Source organism: Carya illinoinensis, chromosome 15, assembly GCF_018687715.1.
Source record: "Carya illinoinensis cultivar Pawnee chromosome 15, C.illinoinensisPawnee_v1, whole genome shotgun sequence".
Taxonomy (NCBI): domain Eukaryota; kingdom Viridiplantae; phylum Streptophyta; class Magnoliopsida; order Fagales; family Juglandaceae; genus Carya; species Carya illinoinensis.
In genome coordinates this window covers 389,343-400,854 of record NC_056766.1, presented here as the reverse complement: position 1 = coordinate 400,854, position 11,512 = coordinate 389,343, and the positions used below count along the sequence as shown (strand labels likewise).

General features: G+C 36.1%; 1 protein-coding gene across 1 annotated transcript; it reads right to left on the bottom strand.

The window, feature by feature from the left end:
• Positions 1 to 2,287: 2,287 nt before the first annotated feature.
• LOC122295837 (GEM-like protein 4) lies at positions 2,288 to 3,880 on the bottom strand. The gene is made up of 4 exons (XM_043105089.1): positions 3,620 to 3,880; positions 3,456 to 3,536; positions 2,828 to 3,102; positions 2,288 to 2,739 (listed from the first exon to the last, which is right to left on the bottom strand). The coding sequence occupies exons 1-4, from the start codon at positions 3,741 to 3,743 to the stop codon at positions 2,566 to 2,568; spliced, it is 654 nt and encodes a 217-aa protein (XP_042961023.1). The 5' UTR covers positions 3,744 to 3,880; the 3' UTR covers positions 2,288 to 2,565.
• Positions 3,881 to 11,512: the final 7,632 nt, after the last annotated feature.

Below are 11,512 nucleotides of genomic sequence, written 5' to 3'. Positions count from 1 at the left end.
GAGCATCCATGGAGGTTTTTGGGTTAATGTTTGCAATCCAAGAGTTTATGAGTCTTTGCGAGAAACTGTGAATTTCTAATGGTATGTCAGCTTTCCATAGTAAGGCTAGACCACCTCCACGTCCAAATCCATCAACAAGAAACAGGTTTTGAAAATCCAAAATATACTTCAACTTTCCCAACTTTGTTTTATGTATTTAGTTTCCATGAGGAATAAAATACTAGGCTTGTTATCTTTAACCATAAGATCAAGGTCATGAATTGTCCGAGGATTGCCAAGCCCTTGGTAGTTCCAACTTAAAAGCCTTATTTCTCCTGGCGGGACTAGCTTTCAGCCTCTACTAATACATTCAAAGATCTTTGTTTGCTTGTCAACTTCATCTTATTATTTATAGTTCGAGTACCAGTAGGTAAGGATTTCCTTTTTTCGAGTGGCTATAATAGATCCAATAGAGTGTTCATCATCAATATCAACATACAATCTAACCCTATTCTTCAGTTTGTGTAGGGAAGGAGGTGTGACATGCTGATCCTTTTTCATTGAGGCCTCCAATATCTCACCTGCTATCCCACCATCATTAATGGGATCTGTAACAAGGGTGAGGTATTTGCTGGAACAGAAGATGATCCAATGTGCAATGTAGAAGCATGCATGGTAGTTGGTGCAGTTACTTCATTTACAGTTGAGATAGTTACTTTTTCTGAGAAACATCCAATCCCATTCACTTGTGGAGAGTTAACATGCTGCCACGTCACATTCTCCTGTTCAACTGCCAGGTAAATGTCATTGCAATTTTCAAAAGGACTTGAAGAAGACGACTGCATACCAAACTGAATGTTGGGAGGCTGTCCTGATTGACCAGTAATGAATTTTCCCACCCCACCACGAGTAGCAAAAGTAGTAGCCCTCAACCATGATCCATATTGTACATTAGGGGTGGAAGAAGTTGAGGAAGAAACAGATTTTGCCATACAACCAAAAGCTCCATACATAATAACTCCACAAGAGAGACAAAAACGTGGTAGTCTTTCATATTGGAAAGACACAAAAGCTTGATGCTCTTTCAGGAATAACATAGTCCCACATGCAAGTGGTTTTGGTAAATCAATTTCAACAAGAACCCGGCATATACTTTCCCCAACCATTTCCACTTCCATCCACATCCACATCCACATATATAACATGCCAAATGTTATACCAATTTGAGTCCCAATAGTGTGATTCATACAACCAAGAGGCGGGTTGTATAATTGCACACACAAATATGCATGGCAAAATATCATATCAGTAGGGGACGTGAAACCATTAAAATATTGCAGACAAATTAAGTGTTGATCAAAAAGCCATGGTTGACCCTCCCCATACACGAAGCAAATCTTGGTCAGAACTGAACTAAAAGATGAACAAGTTTGCCCCCACTTCAAAGATTTTAACTTCATGAGCAAATTTTAACTTCATGAGCAAATTTTCAGACTTTAAGCATAGTTACTTTACAGGCCTCTTTGTTACTCTTTTTATCCACCATGATCTTTCCCACGAGGCAAGATTTCCCTTTAGAGAGCATAGGTTCAACATCATTCTCAGTCACTATTACACCATCCTTCTCTATATCAGTAAGACATAATCTCTTCCACATCTTCGTAATTTCTTCAACCATAATGTCAACCAATTAAACAGCCAAATCAGAAGGAGAAAAGACTACAAACAATCCACTACAAATAGAAAATGCCTACCACTCAAAAGTGAAGGCACCAAACTTAATCCTCAAAGAAGCCGTAGAGACTTGAGAGGAAACCTGCTTTTGTTTGTACATTTATATTAAGACTTTGTGGTGTTTTTAATTAATTATTTTGGAATAGTTGGTTTAAAACATTGAGATCTATGTGTAATTAGGAATTTGGAGCATGCTATATATATGCTATGCTATATATATATATATTCATTAGGTTGATATCATTTAGGTCCCTGACCCTCTTTAAATTAATTTGCTGGTGCCATAATATATGCAGCTTTAGAAACTGATGACAACTGCTACCATGGTTCCTTTGCAGTACCCTTCAAACCGGCATTCAATTGCAGGACTACAGAGAAGAATTGAGCAGTTGGTAATGCAGGAAAAATCCATACACTCTTCTGATGCTATTGGTGGACTATCCGGTTCTTCATAGGGTTTATGTATTAGCCAGCCCTTTTCACTTGTCACAATTTGTATTAGCCTAGTTACATTATCAAATTCAGCCTCAAGACATAGGTTGAGCCTGGATTGATTACCAATATTCGAACCAAGGGGCAAAAACGGATTCAGTCTTCATTGTCATCATAAATTGATGAAAAACAAAAGGATTAATTCACAAAATTGACATGAGTGACCACAGCATAAACTGATTTTTGTCTCTTTAATTGTTAAGCCGATGGTTGTGAAGAGTCAGAGACAGCATTTTATCACCACAAAATTTAAAACAATGCCCGAAATTTCATTTGAAGTTTTCCTAGCTGTACATAAATATATATCTCTGAAGCAGATGGGAATGAACATTTCTGCTTCCCGAGTGACTAGTAATTCCTCTAAGCTTGTGAAATTGCTTCCTGCAGATGCTTGAAAGCTTTCTTATAATTTAAGAAACCCATAAACCAAAAGTCAAAATTGTCTACTGTAACTATTTCCATGTACTTTTCTGAAGGCTTCTTGACATTCTCACTTTGATCAACTCTCTCTATCTTCCTCAGTGGAATCAAGACCTGCATCATATGGATTTTACTTGTCAATATTAACAAGCGGAAAGCGAGGGAGCGAGAGCAGAGGAATGAATAATTTTTTGCAACTTACCTTGTAATGGATTCTTATCATCTCTCCATCTGGAGAAGAGATTTTCATTGATCTCTCACTGCAGAATGCAACCTTTTCAGTGGAGATAAAGAGGAGGCCAGCAATAGGACCCGCAGTGGTTGATAAATAGCATTGGGAAGCCTTCAACATTTTCTCTCCTTCTTTAACACTGAAGAAGCGCTTAAAGACTCTATTCACACCACCTACTTTAAGAATTCTAGCCCCCAAGCTCAACTTCCCTTTCACAGTTTCGGAGATCTTGGGCCCATGTCTCACTGCAGTTTCACACCAATCAAAAGAAATTAGAATTTGTGATGTGGTGTTTGGAGGATTTTAGATGCATATGTTTAGAGTAAAACATAAATTTTTTTTAGTAGATTGAGGAAAGTAAAACCATCCTATATGTTCCACCATTTGAAGATAGTCTTGCTTTTCCTTCATCTTTCCACCAATTAAATGGAGCAAAATGAAACTTGAACCATGAAAACCAAGTTCCATTCGGAATATAACTTTAAAACAAGAGACTTGAAGAGATGAATGAAATCCAGACACTTAATGATCCCAGCAGGCAGCAAAGCAAGGATTGAAATAGATAAAAAATAAACAAGGTAAAATTAAATCTGCTTACCATGCTCTCGGAATCCATGCACAAAACTGTCTCCCTTTTTACCAAGCTTGTTCTTCCTATTAAGCACTGAATCTGCACTACCTGCAATACCAAGATTGTCTCGTTACTGAACAAGCGTAATTTTAAAAAATTAATTGATAAATTCAGAGAGATTAGAGACGCACTTTTGAGTGATGGAATATGGTATTGACTAGCAGGATCAGGTAAGCATCTCTTCTGTGGCCTATCCACTCTGTAGGTTGCTGAGCTGATTGGCATAAGAATAAGCTCCTGAAGTGAGATGTTCATGTCTGAAATATGGCGCAAAAGTTCAGTTATAATCTAATTGGAGCAGCTGGTTGTTTGCGAGAAGGGGTTTCAAATGTTCTCCACTTTGAGAATACAAGGAAGAAATGCTACTTGGGTTGATCAAACTTTGCAGTTTTTGAAGGTATTTAAAGGGATGAAAATGGTAGGTTGATCTTAACTTTCCGTTGCATGAGTCAGCTGTGGCTCATCAAGGAAAATAAAGGTGCATGCATGGACTGTTGAAGATTATCCTTGAAGAATATGGATTATGTTTGGGTTGCTTTTAGAAAAGACATGGTATAAAAGTGCTGCTCTTACATTATGAATTCTCCAAAACGGCAGAAGGGTGAATTTGGTTTAATTTAGGTTGATTCTTGTTCTGCAAGACTTCAATATTACTCTTAATGAAATTAATAAACCAAGACAAGATGGTTGAAGTCGGAATGCTGCACTATTTTCACAGTTGAGTCCTTTTCAGTAATTCGCCCCTATTATTATGTAATTCGAACTCTCCAATCCAACCATTCGACAGCCCTTTTTACTATATTTCAAGTTCATTGCTTGTGACAGTTTGACACAGAAAGAGCAAGGCAATCTTTTAGAAAACTATGCCATTGTACAAAGGAAGCCAAGGAAATAAATTTCTCGGAAGATCTTTTCAATCACATGATCGTGGTAGGCGTCATATGTTGCCTCCTTTCTCTTATGCTGACTGTGTGGGGGTGTGCCATTGAAGCTTTTTTAGCTGGCATTTGAGCTTTATAATGCCAGCATCTCTGGCTCAAGGATAACATAAGATAATTAAAAATAAGGCATTTTCATACTAAATCTGTTACGTCAACCAACCACCATCCTATAAGAGAATAGACATCAAACTTCCTAAAATGATAGGCAACTTTCACTTAATGGCTATAAGTTGAATGAGCTTGTGCCTTTTTTGAGGATTCATGATCGCTAAAGTTCTCAGGAATTGCCCAAACTTTAAATTTTTGATTGAGTTATACTGAATGAAAACCTCATCATATGGTCACAAGTGAAAGGACAAGCGCCCACAAGCTGATCTGGAATACCACCAATCTTTGCAAATCCAATGTCAGCATTGACCAATGAAGATGGAAGGCCGGTTTTCAACTTGCAACTGTTGGCAGACAATAGGTGAAACCAAACTTTTGCGTTTGTGGGAAAGGGAAATGCCACCCATATCCACGTAGTCACTTTTACCTTCACATGTCAGTTGCTATGGAGTTTTCAAGATATTACAATTCTGTTAATGGGGATTGGGGAGGCAAAATGCTTCTTGGTTTTTAAATAAAGACCCCAGGAAATGTGACAGTGCCATTAGGAAACTCAAAACGTCACTTGACTCTAAGCAAGATCTTGTCTTTCTTCTAGTCGTGGAACTGCAAAACAAAAAAAAGAACTAGCTAAAATCAAGTTAAAAAGGAACAACAAATCTCAACTGTATATCTATATCTTTTCAAAAGTTCTGATCCCCAGATAGAGGTAACCAGGCCCTTCTAGGGAAGAAAATTGAAGACAGAAATATAGGATTTAGATGGCGAGATCACCAAATTTAACATGAAATTAGATCCTCTACTTTCCCCTTTTGTTTGTATTTGGAAACTTCTCAAAATGATTAGGAATATTTCTTAACTTACAGGATATTCCATCTTTAAGTAGTCAGTGAGTATTGAAGTGAATTTCAGTTAGCAACATTAGAGTTACTCAATTGCGTACATAGGGGAAAAGACATTATGCGTTTATCCATTTCTCTTGGTTGGATTAAGAAAATGACTTGATTGCTCGTACCATTCTAGCATTCGGAACTTGATTGCAACCAATGTAAGCGTGACATGAGTTGGTCACGATATCTGGATCAACCTAGTTGGAAACAATACTAATCTAAATTCTGGGGGAATGAATGAGGATCGTAATTTAAGCTTCAACTGGCAAAGTACTGAAGTTATTGGTTGCTATACTGACATGAATCTAGATTGGAGTTGACGCGCCTGGCTTTGGACTTTTTAGATTGTTGAAAAGCTTATTATGATTCTGATTCCTAGTGTTAACAGATTAGATACAGAATAGCTGTAGAAAGTAGCCCACAACCACACATTTTCATGAATGCAAGCATTACGAAGTGCAAGAGTGCACAGAAACAATAAATAAACAAGATGAGCATGTCCTTGTGCGTTCTGATTTGATACCAGGTTTAACCGATGGGGACCTTTATGGTTCCTCTGTTTCCCAGTTTTCAGGTCCAAATTGAATTACATTCTTGATTAAAGAAATGACATCTGCAAAATTTATCTTCAGATTGGATAGTAGCATCCAAAGTAAGGAGTATTTCATGAATATGGATTTTCTCTTTATAGAAAAATATATACATTATCCAAAGCAGAATCGTTGGGTTATTTTTTTTTTTCTCTAGCTTCACATAACAATATACATCCAATGAAGCAGAGAGGAAGACGCATCTGTTCAAATCAATCTAGAATACTCTGGTGATTCTTTAAGCTTGAGAGATTGCTTGCTGAATATGTCAAAATACTCAGAAAACCCAAGAGAAACTAAGAGCCCTTTCTGCAAAATGATCCTGTATTTTTTTCATTGCCCTCATCTCGTTCATTCCATCTATACACAAAGGTACGTGCCATATACGGTGTCTAACTGATCCCTAAAAATCAGCATCTATACATGGTAACATAATATATACAGCTAATAGCAATCTATACAGCATCTAATTAATTGTATACGGTAACATCCCCCCTCAAATTGATGCTGGTAAGTCAACTAGCAACAATTTGCCAACAAGAAATTGATGCTGTTGTCGAGTCATAGCTTTGGTGAAGACATCAGCCACTTGGAGATCAGAAGAGATGTGAGGAAGAGATATCCCCCGACTTTCCAAGGTGTCTCGAATAGAATGACAATCAACCTCAATGTGCTTGGTGCGTTCATGGAAAACAGGATTGGTGACAATCTGAATAGCACTTGTTGCCCAGATGACTAACACAAGAGGGGGGGTGAATTGAGTTGTATTAAAAAAAAATAACAATTATAAATCAAATATATAATATAAAATATAAACAAAATATGAAATAACAATAAATATAAAGAGTAAGGGTAAGAGAGAAGCAAACTCAGTATGTTAACGAGGTTCGGCCCCACTGCCTACGTCCTCGCCTCAAGCTACCCCTTGAGGATTCCCAAATTCACTATTCAACCTCCTTCAGGTGGAGATAGAAACCTATTACACCTTTGAACAACACCGCTACAAAGGATCCGTGTAGAACACCCTCTACACTTGCAATCACCTTACACGTGGTGATTCAACTATTCCCTGTGTAGAATACTTTCTACACACACAAGGGTTATACACACCCTTTTTCTGATACAAAAGCTGATAGTGGGTAGGTTATCAGAAAACACTCCTCAACGAGTGAAATAAGAACAATACAGCGCAAGCTATATCTCTCAAAATGAACAAGGATTAAGGCTCAATGTTTAGAGAAGAGAGAATGAAAGTTTTGAATGAATGTTGTATGCTCTTGGTGTTGTAAATGTGAAGCTCTCAAATGATCTATTTATAGGCATATGAGACTTCATATTCAAATTTAAAAAGATTCACATGTCAAAGACAACATCATTCACTTTTTCAAAAAATTCAAATAAAAAGTTCTTCTTTTTCAATTGTCAAAGACAACATCATTCACTTTTTCAAAGAATTCAAATAAAAGGTTCTTCTTTTTCAATTGTCAAAGATAACATCATTCACTTTTTCAAAAAAATCAAACCTAATCTTTTACTTTTGGCATATGACAAAATGAGCATACTTTCATTTTCAAAAAATTCAAACCTAATCTTTTACTTTTTGTATAAGTCTAAAAAAGCATCAATCACTTTTGAAAATATTCAAATAAAACATGCACATGTGAAAGATGACAATCAATCATCTTTAATATTTTTAAAGTTCAACCCTTTAATCAAGGCATGCACATGCAAAAGATGACAATCAATCATCTTTCAAAATTTTCAAATTTAATTTTCAAAAATATTCATGCACATGTGGAAAATGTATTTTAATGCTTTATGATAAAATATTAATTTTGAGCATTAATCCTAATTTCGAATTTTAAAGAGATTTACAACATTACTCTATAATTTTAATGTGAACTTGTTCCCTTCTTGCTCATGCTTGTTTCCTTGATGTGCTTGACTCTATTGTGTAGACAACTTGAGCTTGAGACTTCTTTATTCTTTGAATTCATTTGTTATCATCAAAATCCATGTGTAAATATATAATTACACAAAACTTGAAATCTTGGGTTCAACAATCTCCCCCTTTTTGATGATGACAAATACTTGATAGAACCTGAAACCTGAATTAATACTTAAGCTCCCCCTGAGAATGTGCGTTAGTTTTTCAAGCAAAAGTATAAATATAATTCCAAATATATATAATAAGTTTAGCAATTCAAACGATGTTAATGTTCTAGTCTAACACTTCTCCCCCTTTTGGCATCATTAAAAAGGATCCGCAACAAGTAAATGGACTGAAGAAAACGATGCGTTTAATAGTCACTGTAGATAGTTGAAAAATGGAGCCGTCCGTGACCCGACAAGTGCTGCAAAGCCTCGAGGCCTAACTCTATGAATTTAATACGGCTGAAGATTTAAACAATCGCCTGATGTTGTTGACAAACAGGATTGAAGGCTCCGAGTTTCTATAAAAAAATGATCATTTTCATCTATCGGATGCCAAAAAAAATAATCACTTCTTGACCTGAGTTCTGTTTTTCCACAACGATAGAATGACTGAGCAATTCTCTTCCACTAATGTTCCAGACTTGAATCAGGAACCCTTGACGCATCAATCATCAATCTTCTCTCCTAAGGCCGTCAATACCATGATAGGAGCAGTGAACCGTTTTTCTAGTAAGGCTGATTCTGAGATTATTGCATAATCAAGAATGCTCAGTAATCAATATGCTGCCTCTGTTACGATCATATCTCGAAGGTTAATGGCGAGGGTGAGTGAGATTGATCATCTTAACATGCAAATATCTGAGTTACGACAGAAGCTTGCTAATAAGGATAGTGAGAATAAAAGGCTAAAGCAAGAAAACCAAGAGTTGAAAAAATTTGCAGATTGGTATGCTCATAATCTGCAACCACGAATAGAGGAGCTGGAACGAGAAAAGGTTCAGATACAAGGTCAACATCGGCAGATAACAGCAGAGGTTCATCGTTTACTAGAAAAATAGGGACAATCTATTGTTAATCTCGCTGGCTTAATAAGAAAACTTTTGACAATGTGTGCACAGCATATCTTGTATTTCTTTTGACTAAATAAGATTTGAAGAGAAAATAGTTTGTCTTATTCTTTATGCTATCTCTATAAAATCAGTCCTGAAGTTCATCCAATCCGCATCAAGTTTTCATCTCATCTCTATAACTCATCTGCATTCCTTCAGCATTCTCGTTTTAAGCCTTCTATTCTTTTCTCAATGGCTCATTCTTCTAACATTTCTCTAGATCCATCCATGAGGCATTCTGCATCTCAACCTCCTGTTCTTTCTGCAGCTACCATTGGTGCCATGTTGCAGCAAGAAAATAATAATCTGACTAATAAGTCAGATTCTGATGCTATTTATGACTTGGTGAGTCTTGGGACTCGCTACTCTTCCTCTATTGTGGCTTTTTCTCAGCGGCTACAAGCCAAAAATCACGAAGTTGAAAAGCTCAAAGAACAAATTGTTGTACTTCAACAAATTGTTCAAGAGTCTCACACAAGGGAAGGAATCATTCGGCAGAAGAATAAACAGTTGAAATCTTTATTAGATTCTTCATTCCGCTTGCCGGTTCCCATGAATAAGAATGATATGATATTGTATGAAGAGAATGAGCGTCTCAAACATGAGGCTAAGAATCTCAAATTTATGTAAAAGTATTAAAAAAAATCTATCTCTATTTTTATTGACTCTGGTCTATCTTTTAAGAGATATTCATAGCATGCATCATACCTATTTCTCTTCTGATCATACATAATCTATCTTCTGGTAAAGGTTTTGTGAAAATATCTGCTAACTGATCGTGTGTGTTTGTGAACTCTAACATTATATCACCTTTTTGCACATGATCTCGAAGAAAATGATACCTTATTTCAATATGCTTAGTTCTAGAATGTTGTATTGGGTTCTTTGAAAGATTTATAGCACTTGTATTATCACATTTGATTGGAATGTGATTATACATGAGTTTAAAATCTTCAAGTTGTTGCTTCATGTAGAGAACTTGAGCACAACAACTACCCGCAGCAACATATTCTGCCTCAGCAGTAGATAGTGCAACAGAATTTTGTTTTTTACTAAACCAGGAAACTAATGCATGACCTAAGAAATGGCATGCTCCACTAGTGCTTTTTCGATCTATTTTACAGCCAGCATAATCTGCATCTGTGTAGCTGATTAGATCGAAAGATGTGTGCTTAGGGTACCATAACCCTAGGTTAATTGTACCACTAAGATATCTAAGAATGCGCTTAACTGCAATTAAATGTGATTCTTTTGGAGATGATTGAAAACGTGCACATAAGCACACACTAAACATAATATCTGGTCTACTGGCTGTTAAATATAATAAGCTACCAATCATACCTCGATATATCTTCGAGTCAACTGGCTTACCGGATTCATCTTTATCAAGTTTAGTTGATGGGCTTATTGGTGTTCCAATTTCCTTAGCATTTTCCATCCCAAATTTCTTCAGTAATTCCTTAATATATTTTGATTGATTGATGAATGTCCCACTTTTTGCTTGCTTAATTTGCAATCCGAGAAAGAATGTAAGTTCACCCATCATGCTCATCTCAAATTCTTCCTGCATAGTCTTAGCAAAAACTTGACACATATTTTCATTAGTAGCACCGAATATTATATCATCAACATAAATCTGAATCAAAAGAATATCATCATTTTCATATTTAATGAAAAGAGTTGTGTCGATTTTTCCTCTTGAAAAACCTTTTTCAATCAAGAAACCACTGAGTCTCTCGTACCAAGCTCTAGGAGCTTGTTTAAGTCCATATAGTGCTTTTGTGAGTTTGAAAACATGATTTGGGGAAATATGATTTTCAAAACCTGGAGGTTGCTCAACATATACCTCTTCATTTATAAAACCATTTAAGAAAGCACTTTTAACATCCATTTGAAAAAGTTTGAAATCTTTATAACAAGCATATGCAAGTAGCATTCGAATAGCTTCTAATCTTGCGACAGGTGCATATGTCTCATCATAATCGATTCCTTCTTCTTGATTAAAACCTTGGTCTACAAGTCGAGCCTTATTTCTAGTAATGACTCCAGACTCATCTTTCTTGTTTCTAAAAACCCATTTTGTTCCAATAATAGTATAATTTTTGGGTCTAGGAACAAGTGTCCAAACATCATTTCTTTCAAATTGATTCAGCTATTCTTGCATAGCTAGAATCCAAGATTCATCAAGAAGTGCGTCATCAATATTTTTGGGTTCAATTTGAGATAGAAAAGCAGTATGATTACAAATATTTCTAAGAGATGATCGAGTATTTACACCTTGTGAAGGTTCTCCCAAAATTTGTTCCACTGGATGATTTTTCACAAATTTCCACTGTTTGGTTGCATCTTGTATTAAATTTTGATGATCTTTCCTGATGGCTCCATGTTGAACTTCCTCTATTGCTTTCTCTTTGTTGAGATTGAGACTTTCTGTGTTATTTATACCTTCTG